This window comes from Scyliorhinus canicula, chromosome 18, assembly GCF_902713615.1.
Source record: "Scyliorhinus canicula chromosome 18, sScyCan1.1, whole genome shotgun sequence".
NCBI classification, from domain to species: Eukaryota; Metazoa; Chordata; class Chondrichthyes; order Carcharhiniformes; family Scyliorhinidae; genus Scyliorhinus; species Scyliorhinus canicula.
Genome location: NC_052163.1, coordinates 114,476,385 through 114,497,806, shown reverse-complemented (window position 1 = coordinate 114,497,806; position 21,422 = coordinate 114,476,385). Strand labels below are relative to the sequence as shown.

At 51.2% G+C, this 21,422-nt stretch overlaps 1 protein-coding gene across 3 annotated transcripts in view; it reads left to right on the top strand.

Annotated features, from left to right (window-relative positions):
• LOC119952826 (tropomyosin-1-like) overlaps positions 1–20,144 on the top strand; it is a 33,554-nt gene extending 13,410 nt beyond the window's left edge. Inside the window, exons 4-9 of one of the 3 annotated variants that reach the window (XM_038776335.1) lie at positions 1,148–1,267; positions 4,637–4,762; positions 7,769–7,856; positions 15,053–15,122; positions 16,797–16,913; positions 19,580–20,144. In XM_038776335.1, coding sequence (XP_038632263.1) covers positions 1,148–1,267; positions 4,637–4,762; positions 7,769–7,856; positions 15,053–15,122; positions 16,797–16,911 — 519 coding nt within the window. In that variant the 3' untranslated portion in view covers positions 16,912–16,913; positions 19,580–20,144. Of the gene's footprint in view, positions 1–1,144; positions 1,268–4,636; positions 4,763–7,768; positions 7,857–15,052; positions 15,123–16,796; positions 16,914–19,579 lie in introns of all 3 variants that reach the window. The other 2 variants (XM_038776334.1, XM_038776336.1) reach the window with 2 other exon arrangements.
• The last annotated feature ends 1,278 nt before the right edge of the window (positions 20,145–21,422 follow it).

Sequence of the window (21,422 nt, the reverse complement as noted above, 5' to 3'; positions counted from 1 at the left end):
GGATGTTCTGAAATGCTAACTCTCTCTCTCCCTCTGTCTCTCGCTCTCTGTCTCTCACTCTCTCTCTCTCTGTCTCTCCCTCTGTCTCTCGCTCTCTGTCTCTGTCTCTCTCTCTGTCTCTCTCTCTCTCTGTCTCTCTCTCTCTCTCTCTGTCTCTCTCTCTCTCTCTCTCTCTGTCTCTCTCTCTCTCTGTCTCTCTCTCTCTCTCTGTCCGTCTCTCTCGCTCTGTCTGTCTGTCTCTCTCTCTCTGTCTCCACGGATGAACGGACATCGCGCGACAATCGCCAGGCAGGAATGTTCCCTTCCAGTCGGGGAACACTTCAGCAGTCAAGGGCATTCAGCCTCTGATCTCCGGGTAAGCGTTCTCCAAGGCGGCCTTCAGGACGCACGACAATGCAGAATCGCTGAACAGAAATTGATAGCCAAGTTCCGCACACATGAGTACGGCCTCAACTGGAACCTGGGATTCATGTTGCATTCCATTCACCTCCCCACCATCTGGCCTGGACTTGCAAAATCTAACCAACTGTCCTGGCTTGAGACAATTCACACCTCTTTAACCTGTGATTATCCCTCTCTCCAGTTGCATCTTCGGGACCTGTAAAGACTTAATTACTTGCAAAGATTCGCATTCAAAGTATTGTCTTTGTCAGTATATATGTTTTTGGAACCTACCTCTTCATTCACCTGAGGAAGGAGCAGTGCTCCGAAAGCTAGTGATTTGAAACAAACCTGTTGGACTTTAACCTGGTGTTGTCAGACTTCTTACTGTCCACAGAACTGACCTGCTGAGCATTTTCTGCATTTCCTGTGTCTAATCCTCTGTGAATGATCCTTGTTGGGTCATTGTGTAATTCTGAACACATTGTTGTTTCCAGGGAAATGGCGTTGACGTTGTGAAACAGAAACTAGACTGTTTTAATGTTTCATCAGGGCAAAGGGAGGGGAACTTGCTTCACAAAGCGATCTTGGATTCGACTCGCCTGTGATCATTTCCTGATGCTTGTTGAACCAAAACACACAGGACAGCAGAATGTTCAGATCTTTATTCGCCTTTACAAAAAGAACTGCGTGCATAATCTTTGTTTTACTCTACACGGTCACGATGTTACTTGGTATTATATTAATGACTTCCACTCCACAGCAGGGCAACAATCATCTCCAGGAACAGAATGTGCATCTTCAGGAAATTCTGAAGACTATGGAGGCAAATGCAAAATCTCAGGACATTCAACTACAGGAGGTCCAGAAAAAACTCAATGAATCGGTGAGTGACCGACCAGGTTGTTGTCAGAAGAGGCAGACAGTCAGAGGGTCAGTACTGAGTGGGTGCTGCACTGTCAGACAGTCAGTACTGAGGGAGTACCGCACTGTCAGAGGGTCAGTACTGAGGGACTGCTGCACTGTCAGAGGGTCAGTACTGAGGGAGTACCGCACTGTAAGAGGGTCAGTACTGAGGGAGTGCTGCACTGTCAGAGGGTCAGTACCGAGGAAGTGCTGCACTGTCAGAGGGTCAGTACCGAGGGAGTGCTGCACTGTCAGAGGGTCAGTACTGAGGGAGTGCTGCACTGTCACAGGGGCAGTACTGAGGGAGTGCTGCACAGTCAGAGGGTCAGTACTGAGGGAGTGCTGCACAGTCAGAGGGTCAGTACTGAGGGAGTGCTGCACTGTCACAGGGGCAGTACTGAGGGAGTGCTGCACAGTCAGAGGGTCAGTACTGAGGGAGTGCTGCTCTGTCAGAGGGTCAGTACTTAGGGAGTGCTGCACTGTCAGAGGGTCAGTACTGAGGGAGTGCTGCACTGTCAGAGGTTCAGTACTGAGGGAGTACGGCACTGTCAGAGGGTCAGTACTGAGGGAGTGCCGCACTGTCAGAGGGTCAGTACTGAGGGAGTGCTGCACTGTCAGAGGGTCAGTACTGAGGGAGTGCTGCACTGTCAGAGGGTCAGTACTGAGGGAGTCCTGCACACTCAGAGGGTCAGTACTGAGGGAGTGCTGCACTGTCAGAGGGTCAATACTGAGGGAGTGCTGCACTGGCGGAGTGTCAGTGCTGAGGGAGTGCTGCACTGTCAGAGGGTCAGTACTGAGGCAGTGCTGCACTGTCAGAGGGTCAGTACTGAGGGAGTGCTGCACTGTCAGAGGGTCAGTACTGAGGGAGTGCTGCACTGTCAGAGGGCCAGTACTCAGGAACTGCTGCATTGTCAGAGGGTTAGTACTGAGGGAGTGCTGTACTGTCTGAGGGTCAATACTGAGGGTGTGCAACACTGTCAGAGGGTCAATACTGAGGGAGTGCTGCACTGTCAGAGGGTCAGCACTGAGGGTGTGCTGCACAGTCAGAGGGTCAGTACTGAGGGAGTGCTGCTCTGTCAGAGGGTCAGTACAGAGGGAGTGCTGCACTGTCAGAGGGTCAGTACTGAGGGAGTCCTGCACACTCAGAGGGTTAGTACTGAGGGAGCGCTGCACTGTCAGAGGGTCAGTACTTAGGGAGTGCTGCACTGTCAGAGGGTCAGTACTGAGGGAGTGCTGCACTGTCAGAGGTTCAGTACTGAAGGAGTACGGCACTGTCAGAGGGTCAGTACTGAGGGAGTGCCGCACTGTCAGAGGGTCAGTACTGAGGGAGTGCTGCACTGTCAGAGGGTCAGTACCGAGGGAGTGCTGCACTGTCAGAGGGTCAGTACTGAGGGAGTGCTGCACTGTCACAGGGGCAGTACTGAGGGAGTGCTGCACAGTCAGAGGGTCAGTACTGAGGGAGTGCTGCTCTGTCAGAGGGTCAGTACAGAGGGAGTGCTGCACTGTCAGAGGGTCAGTACTGAAGGAGTCCTGCACACTCAGAGTGTCAGTACTGAGGGAGTGCCACACTGTCAGAGGGTCAGTACTGAGGGAGCGCTGCACTGTCAGAGGGTCAGTACTGAGGGAGTGCTGCACTGTCAGAGGGTCAGTACTGAGGGAGTGCTGCACTGTCAGGTCAGTACTGAGGGAGTGCTGCACTGTCAGAGGGTCAGTACTGAGGGAGTGCTGCACTGTCAGAGGGTCAGTACTGAGGGATCGCTGCACTGTCAGGTCAGTACTGAGGGAGTGCTGCACTGTCGGAGGGTCAGTACTGAGGGACTGCTGCACTATTAGATGGTCAGTACTGAGGGACTGCTGCATTGTCAGAGGGTCAGTGCTGAGGGACTGCTGCACTGTCAGAGGGTCAGTACTGAGGGAGTGCTGCACTGTCAGAGGGTCAGTACTGAGGGAGTGCTGCACTGTCAGAGGGTCAGTACTGAGGGTGTGCTGCATTGTTGGAGGGTCAGTACTGAGGGAGTGCTGCACTGTCAGAGGGTCAGTACTGAGGGAGTGCTGCATTGTCAGAGGGTCAGTACTGAGGGAGTGCTGCACTGTCAGAGGGTCAGTACTGAGGGAGTGCTGCACTGTCAGAGGGTAAGTACTGAGGGAGTGCTGCACGGTCAGAGGGTCAGTACTGAGGGAGTGCTGCACGGTCAGAGGGTCAGTACTGAGGGAGTGCCACACTGTCAGAATGTCAGTACTGAGGGAGTGCTGCACGGTCAGAGGGTCAGTACTGAGGGAGTGCTGCACTGTCAGAGGGTCAGTACTGAGGGAGTGCTGCACTGTCAGAGGGTCAGTACTGAGGGAGTGCTGCACTGTCAGAGGGTCAGTACTGAGGGAGTGCTGCACTGTCGGTGGGTCAGTACTGAGGGTGGTGCTGCACTGTCAGAGGGTCAGTACTGAGGGTGGTGCTGCACTGTAACACTAGACTGTATTGATGTTTTATCAGGGCAAAGGGAGGACAACCTGCTTCACATATTGATCTTGGACTCGACTGGCCTGTGATCATTTTTTGATACTTACTGAACACAAACACACAGGACAGCAGAATGTTCAGATCTTTATTCGCCTTTACAAAAAGGAAACACTTCTATAATCTTGACTGTTGTGGTAGTCACCACTGTATTGTATTGTATATGAAGTGTTGGGTATGCGAGGACTGCGTTTACCAGAGCAGTGAGAGAGACCGGCTACCAACACTTGTAGAAGTACAACTCTGCTTTATTTAACTATGAGCTGTTCAACATACTTGCACTGTGGGTCGGCACTATGTTTGGTTGACTGAAGACCTATGGCTAACCTGACCAGACTGTACTGCTAGCACATGGTAGACGTTCGTGCTACTGATTACGGGCTCTGGCTGTCTCAGAGGCTGCATCCCGAATGAGCAGGAAAACTAGTGCCCTCTGGCTTTATAGTGGCCGTGTCCTGTCTGGTGATTGGCTGCTGTGTTCTGTGTGTTGATTGGTCTTTCAGTGTGTCAGTCAGTGTGTGTCTATGCGCCATCATATACTTGTGTGTATATTGTGACAGTATATATCGCATATTAGGTGTATTCCAGTGAGGCTCCTGTGCTACAGGTACGGGGGTAGATCCCTGCCTGCTGGCTCCGCCCAGTAGGCAGAGTATAAATGTGTGGGGTCTCCGAGCTGCAGCCATTTCAGCAGCAGCTGCGGGAGGCTCCACATCTCTGCGTAATAAAGCCTCGATTACTCTCTACTCTCGTCTTGTCGTAATTGATTGTGCAACAACTGTATTCTACATAGCCTGGATATTATTTTGTATTGTGTTCATACGTTCCACTCTGCAGCGAAGCATCCAGCAAAGCATCAAGGAACAGAACGTGCATCTTCACAAACGTCTGCAGAATATGGAGGAAAATGAAAAAAGACAGGCCAATCAGCTACAGGAGGTGCAGGAAAACCACAAGGAGTCGGTGAGTCACTGACCAGGTTGTTGTAGGAAGTGGCTGGCAGTCAGAGGGTCAGTACTGAGGGAGTGCTGCACTGTCAGAGGGTCAGTACTGAGGGAGCGCTGCCCTGTCAGAGGGTCAGTACTGAGGGAGTGCTGCACTGTCAGAGGGTCAGTACTGAGGGAGTGCTGCACTGTCAGAGGGTCAGTACTGAGGGAGTGCTGCACTGTCAGAGGGTCAGTACTGAGGGAGTACTGCACTGTCAGAGGGTCAGTGCTGAGGCAGTGCTGCACTGTCAGAGGGTCAGTACTGAGGCAGTGCTGCACTGTCAGAGGGTCAGTGCTGAGGCAGTGCTGCACTGTCAGAGGGTCAGTACTGAAAAAGCGCTGCACTGTCAGAGGATCAGTACTGAGGGAGTGTAGCACTGTCAGAGCAACAGTGCTGAGGGAGTGCTGCATGGTCGGAGGGTCAGTACTGAGGGAGTGCTGCACTGTCAGAGGGTCATTACTAAGGGAGTACTGCACTGTCAGAGGATCAGTACTGAGGTAGTACTGCACTGTCAGAGGATCAGTACTGAGGGAGTGCTGCACTGTCAGAGGGTCAGTACTGAGGGGGTGCTGCACTGTCAGAGGGTCAGTACTGAGGGAGTGCTGCACTGTCAGAGGGTCAGTACTGAGGGAGTGCTGCACTGTCAGAGGGTCAGTACTGAGGGAGTACTGCACAGTCAGAGGGTCAGTACTGAGGGAGTGCTGCACTGTCAGCGGGTCAGTACTCAGTTGCCATGATTCCTGCTTGACAACAGTGTCTAGAGTTCAGTAAGTGTTTCATTGGCTGTGAATTTTCTTTTGCTACCTCCTGAGTTGGAATGGGTGCTAGCGAAATACAAGTCTTTCTTTCTTCAATCCCGGGATTCCCGCATCCAGGGGGAATGTCCTGTCAGTGTTTTTTGTCATAATATACACCAGTATATCATGGTGCAGACACACACTGATGGACACACACAGGGACCAATCAACATGTACAAACACCACAGCCAAACACCAGTTAGAATACACACACTATAAAGGCAGAAGGCAGCACGGGTCCCGCTCATTCTGGGTGCTGCCTCTCAGTGTAACAGGGACTTAGTTAGCCCAGCACAGACTTACAACACGTGCTGAGAGAATCAACTGGTTCGGACAAGGCTAAGGTCTCTAGTTTAAGTTAGCATCATTTAGACCCACAGTCATCGTGTGTTAGTTAGTTAGAAGTTAGTTAATAAAATTGAGTTGAACCTTCATCAGTGTTGGAAGTGTCTGTTCATCTCTCAAGTCTACACCAGCCAACACTTCATTTGTGACTATAGTAACATTGTGATTGTAGCACAATTCTCACCCTTCTGCATAGTTGCCAAACACTCTGGTCTCGCTGTTGAGTTTGCCACTTATTTCGCAGGGCCTGTGTTCGAGGGCCTGGTTAACTACCCCATTGAGGATTTGCAAATATGGTTGAAATGCTGTCTGCCACATTTAATTGTATAGCAGAACAGGCTGAATGGCCTCCTTCTGTTCCCATATTGCTCATATCGTGTGCTAATTAAATTAAGGGGATGGTAGAATTGAACATTCCTGGACTAGCGATCCAGAGGCCTGGACTAATGTGACAGTGATTCAAACCCCCCCCCCCCCCCCATGTTGGGGGGGGGGGGGGGGGGTGGGAATTTTAATTCAATTCATTATTAAATCTGGAACTCCGCCTGATCACTATTTGACCACAGACCTACAGTAATGTGGTTGACTCTGAAATCTAGCAAACCACTCAGATTGGACCAAACCACAATGGAAATGTTAGAACCATGGCTGTATCTACACGACGTGGACAGCGCAGTTTAAGAATGTGGCTTACCCCTCAAGGGAACATAGAGATGGGCAATAAATAGTGGCCCTGTCAGCATCCTTGTAAAACAAAGCAAAATACTGACAAGCAGAGGTTAGAAAATTTCTTGTTTCTTGGGTTGCCTTTGCTTAGCTTGGATACTCGATAAAGATATGAATTGGGTCCGTTTCTCTGTCGCCCTTCTCCTCACTGATGCGCTATCAATTGACCACAGAAGCGAGGTTGTAGTCCGAAACCGATGGCTTTAATAGACAAGATGCTTCCCCAGCAGCTCAGGTACAGAAAGGAAGCTGTGGGGAATACACGGGCTCTTATACCCTGCCTTACAGGGCGGAGCTACCTTACAACTCTAACCAATGGGTGACTAGTGTTACATACCATTGGGCCAATGAGCAGCGAGCCTTCTCCACCAATGGTGTCCCGACATTGCTTGTTACCGTAATACCTCCAGTCATACTACCACACTCACCCCTCGTGCAAAGCTGTGCGTTGTTGCTGTGACATCCTCTTTTTAAAAAATAAATTTCGAGTAACCAATTAATTTTTTCCAATTAAGGGGCAATTTAGCATACCCAATCCACCTACCTTGCATATCTGTGGGTTGTGGGGGTGTGACCCACCCAGACACGGGGAGAACGTGCAAACTCCACACAGTGACCCAGAGCCGGGATTCGAACCCGGGACCTCGACGCCGTGAGGCAGCAGTGCTAACCCACTGCGCCACCGTGCTGCCCTCTCTGCTGTGACACAATCGCAAAGAAGATCTCAGCCTTACCAGTCCTGGTCCACCTGACTGATGCCTGGTAACCTGACACGCCTCAGTGAACGATAATGCAGGACAAAGAAGATCATGACCCGTATCGTCTGGAGGCACCTTCCTCTGGACTCGAACCCCAATTCCTGTTGTGAGAGACCAGTGGGGGAGGGGAGTTGTTGATGGCATTTTAAACTGTGCTTTGCTGGACAGTATGACACGATGGGCCAAGTGATCTCTTCCTGTGCCATAAACGATCTATGATTCTCGATATTTTTATGTGACAGAAAATGATCTGAGTCCATGCTACTGTGGGTTATCCCAATGTATAAACCAACTTTCTCAGAGGGACCTCGCTAACACTTTTCCAATGTCTCACTTTTGTTGTCCATTTATTTTAGCTGTCCAAACAGGAATCCCAGCAATGGAAGATTACAGACCTGCAGAAGGCGATCCGTGACTGGAGCAAGGAAAACGCTAACCTGCAAGGTCAGTACAACAACAAATTGCATTTGCACAGCAGCTTTAATGTACAGTAAGAAGTCTTACAGCACCAGGTTAAAGTCCAACAGGTGTGTTTGGAATCGCTAGCTTTCGGAAGGTTGAAAGAGCAGTGCTCCGAAAGCTAGTGATTCGAAACAAACCTGTTGGACTTTAACCTGGTGTTGTAAGACTTCTTACTGTGCTTACCCCAGTCCAACGCTGGCATCTCCACATCATTGCTTTAATGTAATAGATTATCCCAACTGATGCTTCACAAGAGCGTGCTTGGACACCATTTAATACAAACCCACTTCAGGAAATGTGCATGGTGAATGTATTATACTAATAATCCACCATTGTATTTGTACCTGTGCTGTTGCCTTGTATTTGTATCTGTGCTATGCTGTTGCCCTTGTGGGCTCCTCCTCTGGACCATTGTATGGCATTATCCATCGGGGAACATGTTGGGTCATGTATGGCCTCCGCCCATGGCTCCTCCCCCTTGAAGGGAGGTATAAAGAGCAGTAGGCCTGCAGGCGGTTCTCAGCATTGGTTCAGTCGCAGGCAGGTACTGTTCTAAGTTGATTAAAGCCAAGGTTCACTTCTACTCATGTCTCGAGTGAATTGATTGTCGCATCAATTTAATCAACTTAAACACAACTATGGACTCGGCCCTCAAACCTGACCGACTGGAACTCGATCCGCAGGCCGCGGAGGCGAAATAAATTTTTTCACACTGGCTCCGCTGCTTCAAGGCCTATCTCGCAGCCTTCTCCACGACTTCCGTCACCAACGAACAGAAGCTGAGCCTCCTCCACGCACGGGTGAGCCATCGAATCTCTGTTCAACTCGACGGGGCCTCCTCCTACGCAGAGGCCCTCGCGAAGCTCGAACGCCTCAATGTACGGCCCGTGAACGAGGTCTACGCGCGACACATCCTTGCCACTCGCCACCAGCGTCCCGGGGAATCGCTAGATGACTACCTACACGACCTCAAAGTCCTTGCACGCAACTACAACTACCTAGCCGTTACGGCCGCTCAACATATGGAACTCGCCGTCCAAGACATCTACGTGGCGGGAGTCCGGTCCAACTATATGAGACGGCGCCTACTCGAAAAGGGGGCCCTGGTCCTGGATCAGACGGTAAAGTTAGCCTCCTCTTTGGAAGTAGCGTCCCAGAGCCTTAACGCATTCCCGGCTGACCATGCGACCCCCTCGTGGACTCCCGACCAAAGACGACCCCAGGCCTGTACCACGCAGCCGCCCGCCCATCATGGGGGGGCTACCCTGCTATTTCTGCGGTCAGTCCCAACACCCCCGGCAGCACTGCCCGGCCCGTAACGCGAACTGCAGCATCTGTGGGAGAAAATGACATTTAGCCAAAGTTTGCCTGGCCAGGTCCAAGAACTCTAACTCACAGGCCCGATCCTCAGACTCACAGGCCAGCAGACCCTGTAGTGTGGCATGGTGTCTGCCGACGCGTCATCAGCCTCGTGCTATCCGTGGGGGCAGCCATCTTCCAGCCCTCACAGCACGTGCTACTCACGGGGGCCGCCATCTTGGCCATCCTCCCCCACACGGCCGGCCACGTGCGATCCATGGGGGCCGCCATCTTGGCCATCCTCCCCCACACGGCCGGCCACGTGCGATCCATGGGGGCCGCCATCTTGGACTCAATCTTCCTCACCGCCGCCACGCTCGACCAGCAGGGGCCGCCATCTGCTATGCCGCTCGACGTGTACGATCAACAAGAGCAGCCATCGCAGAGCTGCCCCAGCACCTCCGACCACGCCGACTACCCGCAGCTCAGCGCGGTCACCCTGGACCAGTCGCGACCCAAGCACCTCTGGAGCTCTATGATGTCCGTCTGGGTAAACGGGCACGAGACGCCTTGCCTTTTCGACTCCGGGAGCATAGAGAGCTTCATTCACACGGACATGGTAAGACGCTGCTCGCTCACAATTTTTCCGGCGCACCAAACTATCTCCCTCGCCTCTGGGCCGCACTCGGTGCAAATCCAAGGGTGCACTACCGCAACCCTAGCAATACAGGGTGCCGAGTACACCAATTATAAATTATATGTGCTCCCAGACCTCTGCGCTCCTCTCCTATTGTGACTAAATTTCCAATGCAACCTCAGGAGCCTAACCCTGAAGTTCGGGGGGGCCCCTACCCCTACCCCCACTCACCACATGCAGCCTCGCGACCCTAAAAGTCAACCCTCCCCCAAACCTCACCGCTGACTGCAAACCAGTCGCTACCAGAAGCAGGAGGTATAGCATACTGGACAGGACTTTTATCAGGTCCGAGGTCCAGCGACTCTTGCGGGAGGGAGTCATCAAGGCCAGCAATAGCCCCTGGAGAGCTCAGGTGGTGGTCGTCAGGACCGGGGAAAAGAACTGGATGGTTGTAGATTACAGTCAAGCAATAAACCGGTACATTCCCCTTCCCCGGATTGCAGACATGGTAATCCAGATCGCACACTACCGGGTGTCCTCCACGGTGGATCTGCATACCACCAGCTCCCAATCCACCCGGAGGACCGCCACTACACGGCTATTGAGGCAGACGGCCGCCTTTTCCACTTCCTCCGGGTCCCCTTTGGCGTCACGAACGGGGTTTCGGTGTTCCAAAGAACAATGGACCGAACCAGTACGGGCTGCGGGCCACATTTCCGTACTTGGAAAATGTCACCATCTGCGGCCATGATCAGCAGGACCACGATGCCAACCTCCACAGATTTCTCCAAACCGCCCAAACCTTAAACCTCACGTACAACAAGGACAAAAGCGTTTTCCGCACAACCGGGCTAGCCATCCTCGGCTACGTCGTGGAAAACAGGGCCCTAAGACCCGACCCTGACCGTAAGCGCCCCCTCCTGCAACTTCCCCTCCCCCACTGCCCCAAGGCCCTGAAGAGGTGCCTCGGGTTCTTTTCATATTAAGGGGCTGGTTTAGCACACTGGGCTAAATCGCTGGCTTTTAAAGCAGACCAAGGCAGGCCAGCAGCACGGTTCAATTCACATACCAGCCTCCCCGGACAGGCGCCGGAATGTGGCGACTAGGGGCTTTTCACAGTAACTTCATTGAAGCCTACTCGTGACAATTAGCGATTTTCAATTTTAAAAATTATGCCCAGTGGGTCCGCAACTATGCGGACAAAGCCCGCCCACTAATCAAGGCCGCCAGGCCTTCAGCTGCGTCAAGGCGGACATCGCCAAAGCCGCGATGCGCGCAATGGACTAGTCCGTCCCCATCCAGGTGGAGAGCAACGCATCAGAGGTCGCTCTCGCCGCTACTCTCAATTAAGCAGGCAGACCGGTAGTGTTTTTTTCGCGCACCCTCACCACCTCCGAAATTCGGCACTCCTCAGTCGAGAAGGAGGCCCAAGCCATCGTGGAAGCCGTACAGCACTGGAAACACTACCTCACAGGTAGGAGGTTTACCCTCGTCACCGACCAACAATTGGTAGCCTTCATGTTCGACAATATGCAGCGGGGCAAAATCAAGAACGATAAGATCTTGAGGTGGAGGATCGAACTCTCCATCTATAATTACGATACAGTATATCGTCCTGCGAAGCTCAACGAGCCCCCAGATGCCCTGTCCCGCGGCACATGCACCAGTGCGCATGATGACCAACTACGGGCTATCCACGATGACCTCTGCCACCGGGAGTCACCCGGCTTATCCACTATATCAAGGCCCGTAACCTGCCCTACTCCACCGAGGAGGTCAGAGCCATGACCAGGGACTGCCAGATCTGCGCGGAGTGTAAACCGAACTTCAATCGGCCAGACAGGGCCCACCTGGTAAAGGCATCCCGGCCCTTTGAGCGCCTCAGTATCGACTTCAAAGGGCCCCTCCCCTCCAGTAACCGCAATACATATTTCCTCAATATTATTGATGAGTTCTCCCGCTTCCCCTTTGCCATCCCTTGCCCTGACATGACCACCCCCACCGTTATCAGAGCCCTGCACAGCGTCTTCACCCTGTCTGGTTTCCCCAGGTATGTCCACAGTGACAGGGGCTCATCCTTCATGAGCGACGAACTGCGTCAGTATCTGCTCAGTAAGGGCATCGCCTCGAGCAGGACAACCAGTTATAACCCCAGGGGGAACGGGCAGGTAGAGAGGGAGAACGCGACAGTTGGGAAGACCGTCCTACTGACCCTGCGGTCCAGGAATCTCCCAGTTTCTCACTGGCAGGAGGTCCTCCCCGATGCTCTCCACTCTATTAGGGCCCTACTTTGCATGCCCACAAACGTGACCCCTCATGACCACCTATTTGTTTTCCCTCGGAGATCCACCTCAGGGGCCTCGCTTCCATCCTGGCTGAAGACACCAGGCCCGGTTCTACTCAGAAAGCCCATCAGGAGCAATAAGTCCGATCCTCTGGTAGAGAGGGTCCAGCTCCTACACTCCAACCCCCAGTACGCTTATATCGAACACCCTGATGGCCGACAGGATACGGTCTCCCTCCGGGACCTGGCGCCCGCTGGTTCCACCTCCACCACCACCGCCCCTCCACCATATCCCGGCCAACCTACCACGACCAGCGCCCACGCCCCTATATGGCTCCCGCGCTCCCTCCCGCCCGCCATCCCCCCTTCACCGGTCCACAGGAATGAAGAGACGTTCCCGGAGTCCACATCTGTACCCGCACCGGCGCCCTCACTACCGATGCCAGCACGGACGAGTTCGACACCCAGGACAGCAACAACGCCAGAGCTTCGGCGATCACAGCGCACATTCCGTGCGCCAGACTGGCTGAATTTATGAACACGTCACCCCCGCCGGACTTCATTTTTTAACAGGGGGTGAATGTGGTGAATGTATTATACTAATAATCCACCATTGTATTTGTATCTGTGCTTTTGCCCTTGTATTTGCATCTGTGCTATGCTGTTGCGCTTGTGGACTTCTCCTATGGACCATTGTATGGCATTATCCATAGGGGAACATGTTGGGGCCTGTATGGGCTCCACCCATGGCTCCTCCCCCTTAAAGGGAGGTATAAACAGTCGGCCTGCAGGCAGTTCTCAGCATTGGTTCGGTCACAGGCAGGCACTGTTCTAAGTTTATTAAAGCCAAGGTTTACTTCTACTCATGTCTCGAGTGAATTGATGGTCGCATTAATGTGTTCAAAGAAGCACGGCGGCGCAGTGGGTTAGCCCTGTGGCCTCACGGTGCCGAGGCTCCAGGTTCGATCCCAACTCTGGGTCACTGTCCGTGTGGAGTTTGCACATTCTCCCCGTGTCTGCGTGGGTTTCGCCACCATAACCCGAAGATGTGCAGAGTAGGTGAATTGGCCACGCTAAATTGCCCCTTAATTGGAAAAAATTGATTGGGTACTCTAAATTTATTTTTAAAAAGACGAAAATAAAGAAGTAGGCAAGTTTAAAGAAGGGGATGGGGGCAGAAGGTTAAGGGCCCAGACAGCTGAAGGTATGGCTGCCAGTGGCGGAGCGATTAAAATCAGGTCTCAGAGGTCAGAACTAGTCGAAAACAGATTTCAGAGGGTATTGGATTGATGGAGGTTACAGAGAGTGAGGGGGGGGAGTGAGGGACTGGTGGAGGTTACAGAGAGTGAGGGGGGAGGAGTGAGGGACTGGTGGAGGTTACATAGAGTAGGAAGGGGAGGGGTGTGGGACTGGTGGAGGTTACAGAGAGTGAGGGGGAGGGGTGTGGGACTGGTGGAGGTTACAGAGAGTAGGAGGGGGAGGGGTATGGGACTGGTGGAGGTTACAGAGAGTGAGGGGGGAGGAGTGTGGGACTGGTGGAGGTTACAGAGAGTAGGAGGGGGAGGGGTATGGGACTGGTGGAGGTTACAGAGAGTGAGGGGGAGGAGTGAGGGACTGGTGGAGGTTACAGAGAGTGAGGGGGAGGGGTGTGGGACTGGTGGAGGCTACAGAGAGTAGGAGCGGGAGGGGTATGGGACTGGTGGAGGTTATAGAGAGTGAGGGGGAGGAGTGTGAGACTGGTGGAGGTTACAGAGAGTGAAGGGTATGGGATTGGGGGAGGATACAAGGAGAGGGAGGAGTGAGGGACTGGTGGAGGTTACAGAGAGTGAGGGGTCTGGGATTGGTGGCGTTTACAGGGAGTGAGGGGTATGGGATTGGGGGAGGTTACAGAGAGTGAGGGGGAGGAGTGAGGGACTGGTGGAAGTTGCAGAGAGTGAGGGGGAGGAGTGTGGGACTGGTGGAGGTTACAGAGAGTGAGGGGTCTGGAATTGGTGGAGGTTACAGGGAGTGAGGGGGGAGGAGTGTGGGACTGGTGGAGGTTACAGATAGTGAGGGGTCTGGGATTGGTGGAGGTTACAGGGAGTGAGGGGTATGGGATTGGTGGAGGTTACAGGGAGTGAGGGGGAGGAGTGTGGGACTGGTGGAGGTTACAGAGAGTGAGGGGCCTGGGATTGGTGGAGGTTACAGGGAGTGAGGGGGAGGAGTGAGGGACTGGTGGAGGTTACAGAGAGTGAGGGGTATGGGTTTGGTGGAGGTTACGGGGAGGGGGAGCAGTGAGGGACTGGTGGGTTTGGGGGAGTTTACAGAGAGTGATGTGGGGGTGTTGGGTGGGATAAGATAATGGCGAGCCACATGGGTCATTTTCCCGCTGGAAGTTTCTCAATGAAAGGCTGTGAACGGGATTGTTTCCTCACTCCCATCGATTTAGGAAGCAGATTTGCAAAATTAAAGAGCATTTAAGGGCCATTTCATGGGGCTGCCATTAGCTCCTGGTGATGAGGTGGCCCTAACACCCCTCCCCCCAATGTAGGAATGTCCCCAGTTTCATGGAGGCAGTCTCCTGAAGCAGCTCTGCGGCACGGGGATGATGGGAACCAGATTATGCACTCCCCCAGACTGGAGGCCAGGAAAGGCAGCCCCTGCTGCAAAGTAACTCTGCTGGAGTTACTCCAGATGAACCCCACCACCTGGAAGTTCCCCTCCAAGTCACTCACCATCCTGACTTGGGAAATATATTCCTTCATTGTCGCTGGGTCAAAATACTGGAACTGCCTCTCTAACAGCATAGTGGGTGTGCCTACAACTCAGGGACTGCAGCGGTTCAATAAAGCAATTCACCACCACCTTCAGAAGGCAACTAGGGATGGGCAATAAATACTGGCGCAACCACATCACGTAAGTGATTTTTTTTAAATTGGGACTGACACTTACTTACCATTTCAATTTCTCTTTTGTTAGATGAACTGCAGAAGAAACAGAGACAAGTTGAAGATTTGGATGATAGTAACTCATGGCTGAATTCACGACTGTAAGAGTCTGGGTCTTTTTATACATAATTTCATAAATCCTGAAAGCTCAGAGACGTGCAGACTTGAAAAAATATTTGAAAAAGCAAATCGGACAGGTCGCTGGGAATAAAGTAAGAGGATTGGGGAGGTGGGGGGGGGGGGGGGGCTCTCCCTCAGGACCCCAGCACAAACATGATGGGCTGAATGGCCAACTTCTGTGTTCTATCACTCTGATGGAAGATGAGTTGCAAAGAAAGAAACATTTGGATTAACATCGGTCCTCAGGACTTCCCAAAGTGCTTTGAAGCCAATGACATACTTTTTGAAGCGCATTCACTGTCATAATGTATGCACAGCAAGATCCCACCGATAGCATTGTGATAATGGTCACGTGGTCTGTTTTCCTGATGCCAGTCGAAGGATACTTTTTTTTATTTTTTTAAATAAATTTTGAGTACTCATTCATTTTTTTTCCAATTAAGGGACAATTTAGCACGGCCAATCCACCTACCCTACACATCTTTGGGTTGTGGGGGTGAAACCCACGCCAACACGGGGAGAATGTGCAAACTCCACACAGACAGCGACCCAGAGCCGGGATCGAATCCGGGTCCTCGGTGCCATGAGGCAGCAATGCTAACCACTGCGCCACCCGTGCTGCCCTCGGTCAAAGGATCAATATCAGTCAAGGAGATGGAAAACCCCTCCTCCTTTCTTCAAAATTGTGCCATGGGATCAGGACTGAGGGAGCACACGGTGCCTCGGATTAACATCGCATCCGAAAGGTTGCTGCTCCAACAGGGCGGCACTCCCTCCGTACTGCACCTGGAGTATTAGCCTGGATCATGGGCAGGATTAGGGGTGGCACAGTGGTTAACACTGCTGCCTCACTGCACTAAGGACCCGGATTCAATTCCGGCCTTGGGTGACTGCGTGGAGTCTGCACGTTCTTCCCGTGTAAACTTGAGTTTCCTCCGGGTGCTCCAGTTTCCTCCCACAGTCCAAAGATGTGCAGGTTAGGTGAATTGGCCATGTTAAATTACCCATTAGTATCCAAGGGTTAGGTGGGGTTACGGGGATAGGGAGTGGGAGTGGACTCTTTCAGAGGGTTGGTGCAGACTCGATGGGTCGAATGGCCTCCTTCTGCACTGTGGGTATTACATGAGTCTATGTGCTCAAGTTCTGGAGTGGGGCTGAACTCTTTCTGACTCAGAAGTGAGCTTGTTACTCACAGGAATCTGAAGAAATGATTGGCGAGCCTCAGAATCAGGCTTACATCGTGAGGATGGGTGAATATTCTGGAGATTCTTTTCATTCCCCTTGGCCAGAGGGAATGAAATGAAAATCGCTTATTGTCACAAGTAGGCTTCAAATGAAGTTACTGTGAAAAGCCCCTAGTCGCCACATTCCGGCACCTGTTCGGGGAGGCTGATACGGGAATTGAACCGTGCTGCTGGCCTGCCTTGGTCTGCTTTCAAAGCCAGCGATTTAGCCCTGTGCTAAACAGCCCCTGTTTCAGCAGAGCCCTCCTGCAGCAAGATAAAAATGAGGGTAAAATTCATGACCAGGTGGGCAGTACATGGGCTATCAGTGGATTGGGTTGATGGACTAACGTTGTCTCCGTATCTGTGCTTCACATTTCTATCATTCTTAATATTGGAATTAATTCCGATTTTATCTTAATTCCCTTACAGAAACAATTGTGCTAATAAACCCTGTGCCAAACAAGAAGATAACACCTGGTTCATCATTTTGATCTGTATTTTCTGCTTTTGCGTGGGGTTGTGCTCATGCTCTATGTGCAGATAATGGTGAGTTGAGTCAAAGAAGAATTTGGATTTGCACCCAATAATGTAGTGGTATTGTCACTGGATTAGTAATCCAGAGACCCAGAGTAATGCTCTGGGAACCTCATTCGAATCTCACCACGGCAGATGTTGAAATTTGAACTCAGTTAAAAATCTTGAATCAAAAGTCTAATGATGGCCATGAAACCATTGTCAACTGCAACTGTAAAAAGCCACCTGGTTCACCAATGCCCTTTAGGTAAGGCCTTCCTTACCTGGTCTGGCCTACATGTGACTCTAGATACACAGCAATGTGGTTGACTCGTAAATGCCCTTCAGTTCAAGGCCAATTAGGGATGGCAGAAAATGGGCACATCCCATGAACAAATAAAGAAATGATGTGGAGATGCCGGCGTTGGACTAGGGTGAGCACAGTAAGAAGTCTTACAACACCTGAGGAAGGAGACGTGCTCCGAAAGCTCATGTTTGAAACAAACCTGTTGGACTTTAACCTGGCGTTGTAAGACTTCTTCCAAATAAAGAAAGGAATGGGGATAGGGGAGGGGTTGTAATATAAGGGTCTGGCATATATGGGATTAATGTGAGACTGAGGACAGTACCACCCAAGGCACATGACGCAGACCCAGGATCAGTGTTGGTGTTGAGTGGAGACAGGAATGGACCATAAGCATGGAGGTAGCTCCCAGTCTTTATTGTACATGTGTACATAGATCTAATAGTTAATAATGACATCCAGTTAACCTACTTCTTTAGTGAGAGGGAATAACTGAGGGAGATCATTATTAGTAGAGAAATGGTGCTGGGAAAATTGTTGGGATTGAAGGTGGATAAATCCCCAGGGCCTGAGAATCTGCATCCCAGAGTGCTTAAGGAGGTGGCTCTGGAAATAGTGGATGCATTGGTGGTCATCTTCCGGGATTCTATAGACTCTGGAACTGTACCTGCAGATTGGAGGGTAGCTCACGTCACTCCGATATTCAAAAACGGAGGTAGAGAGAAAGCAGGGAATTATAGACCAGTAAGCCTAACATCGGTAGTGGGGAAAATTCTTGAATCCATTATCAAAGACTTTATAGTGGGACATTTTGAAAGCAGTGGCAGGATCAGTCAGAGTCAGCATGGATTTATGAAGTGGAAATCATGCTTGACAAATCTGTTGGAATTCTTTGAAGAAGTACAGTTGACAAGGATGTGGTATATTTGGACTTTCAGTTTGACTAAGTCCCGCATAAGAGATTATTGTGCAAAATTAAAGCGCATTGGATTGGGGGAAGTGTATTGAGGTGGATAGAAAACTAGTTGCCAGAGAGGAAACAAAGAGTAGGAATTAATGGGTCCTTTTCAAATTGGCAGGCAGTAACTAGTGGGGTGCCACAGGGATCAGTGCTGGGACCCCAACTATTCAAATATATATTAATGATTTGGATGAGGGAATAAAATGTAATGTCTCAAAGTTTGCAGATGATACCAGGTTGGGTGGCGGGGTGAACTGTGACAAGGTGCAGGGATCCTACAGCATGATCTGGACAGGCTGGGCGAGTGGGCAAACCAATGGCAGATGCAGTATAATTTGGATAAGTGTGAGGTTATTCTCTTTGGAAGCAAAAGCAGGAAGGCAGATTACTACCTGAATGGTTGTAAATTGGGAGAGGGGAGTGTGCAGCGGGACCTGGATGTCCTTGTGCACCAGTCGCTGAAGGTAAGCGTGCAGGTGTAGTAGGTGGTAAAGAAGGATAATGGTGGGCAGCACGGTGGTGCAGTGGTTAGCACTGCTGTCTTTCGGTGCCGAGGTCCCAGGTTCGATCCCGGCCCTGGGTCACTGTCCATCCCCACAACCCAAAGATGTGCAGGATAAGTAAATTGGCCACGCTAAATTGTCCCTTAATTGGAAAAAATGAATTGGGTACTCTAAATTTATATTTTAAAGAAGGAAGGCTAATAGTATGTTGGCTTTCATTGAGAGAGGCTGCATGTACAGGAGCAGGGATGATTGTTGCAATTAAACAGGACCTTGGTGAGGCCACATCTAGAATATTGTGTGCAGTTTTGGTCTCCTTTTCTGAGAAAGGATGTTCTTCAGGGTAAACCATTTCAGGCAGAGATGAGGAGACATTTCTTCACCCAAAGAATGGTGAGCCAGTGGAATTCATTACCACAGGAAGTAGTTGATGCTAAAACTTTGAATATATTCAAGAGGCGGCTGGATATAGCAGTTGGGGAGAATGGGATCAAAGGTTATGGGGAGAAAGCAGATTAGGCTATTGAGTTGGATGATGATGAATGGCGGAGCAGGCTCGAAGGGCCAAAAGGCCTCCTCCTGCTCCTATCTTCTATGTATCTATATATTTAGGACAAATCCATTGTGTAACAAAAGGTTTGAATGTGTGGGGTAAGATGGGGAGGGGGACGCTGAGGACCCAGGTTCGAATCCCGGTCCCGGGTCACTGTCCGTGTGGAGTTTGCACATTCTCCCCGTGTCTGTGCAGGTCTCACCCCCACAACCCAAAGGATGTGCAGGGTAGGTGGATTGGCCCTGCTAAATTGCCCCTTAATTGGGTACTCTAAATTTATTTTTTAGAAGATGGGGCGAGGGCAGCATAAGGGGGTTGGTGGGTTGAACTTGGGGAAAGGTAATAACATGTTTGAAACCTTTTCCTTGTGTTGTGCAGGATTCTTTCAAGGACCTGAGATGAAGTGCGGTCCTCAATGTGCTGAGATGAAACAAGCTCCCCTGTGCAAAGTGGCTAACGGTGATCAGAGGAAGGAACATTGGGCGCAATTCTCCGAATAAATCTCTTGGTGTGGTCTCCGGCGGGAAACGAGATGTGATTCCCGTTTGGTGGCTCGATCCAGATCACAACCCACCCGCACTGAAACTTTTCTGGAGGTTGGGGTGGCTTCTCACCAAAGCCCAGGATCTCATTTCATTGGCAACTTGTCACTCCTAACTGTGTCGCCCGTGTCTTCATGTTAACCAACTTCCATTGGAAGAAGTGTGGTTGGGTTTGCTGGACACTAAGACCTGTCGTAGAGTGTAGTTTCCAACCCACTCTATTAAAGTAACAGTTATAGACAATTAGCCTGGCTTAGAGTTAATGTGGACACATCTGAGGCACAGAAAGTGATAAGGCTGGCCGGTACATCAGTCTTACTCCAAATCTGCCACCCTTTTCATCTCCATCTGCACTCTGTGAAATATGTCAAAAGAACCAATGAATCTTCCAGTCCTCAAAATGGTGACGTTTCCTCACTTTCTGCCGTCCGGCCTTCTTCTTAAGTTCCGCAGAGATAGAAAACTCCAGATTCACTCTTGTCTCAATATCCCCTTTTCTCCTACTCGTCCATCCTGCACCCTGAACCTTGACTCGTCACATCCCAACAAAAGTATGGATTAATCCTAGAATTTACAGTGCAGAAGGAGGCCATTCGGCCCATCAAGTCTGCACCGGCTCTTGGAAAGAGCGCCCCACTTAAGCCTCCACCCTATCCCCATAACCCCACCCAATCTTTTTTGGACACTAAGGGCAATTTATCATGGCCAATCCGCCTGCACACCTTTGGACTGTGGGAGGAAATCGGAGCACCCGTAGGAAACCCACACAGACACGAGGGAGAACGTGCAGACTCCGCACAGACAGTGACCCAAGCCGGGAATCGAACCTGGGACCCCGGAGCTGCGAAGCAACTGTGCTAACCACTGTGCTACCGTGCCGCCCAAATGACACAGTGCATCTTATTGATCAAAAGTTGGTGTAATGGCACACGGGGGAATGACTGAGCTCACTTGTCTTTCACTGTGAAGTCTGGTGACCTGGATTAACACCAAGTGTTTCGATTTGTAAATTTACATAAAGCTGCATTTCCTTGTCTCACAATTAAAGTGACAAGAAATGCCTCTTGCAGTAATTTTTCTTTGGCAAATAGAAGGTGAATAAGAGAATCAGAAAACTTCTTAGAAAAGGATTGTCTTGAGTTTTGTTTCTGTAACAGCTTATATTGGATTTCTTTGTAAATTGGGTGCTGTTGTTATTCATCCCTCTCTGATGCAATATCAGATAGGAACAGAACAAGCTCATTCAGCCCATCAAGCCTGTTGCTTTAACCGAGTGGCCACATAGATTTAAGATACTTGATTTAAAAAAACCAAAGGGGAAGATGAGAAGAGTACTTGTTGCACAGCGAGTTGTGATCTGGATGGTGCTGCGTAAAAAGAAGCAAATTCAATATTGGGCGGGATTCTCCGACCCCTCCGCCGGGTCGGAGAATCGCCGGGGGTCAGCATGAATCCCGCCCCCGCCGTCATCGAAATTCTCCGGCCCCCCAAAAGTCAGGCCGGCGTGAGTCGCGCCGCCCGCCTCGGAGAATGGCGGGGACCGGCGCAACTCAATGGGCCCCGGGGCTGCCCGAATTCTCCGGCCCGCGATGGGCCGAAGTCCCGCCCGTCGTTTGCCAGTCCCGCCGGCGTAAATTGGAGTAGGTCCTTACCGGCGAGACCTGGCGGCGTGGGCGGAC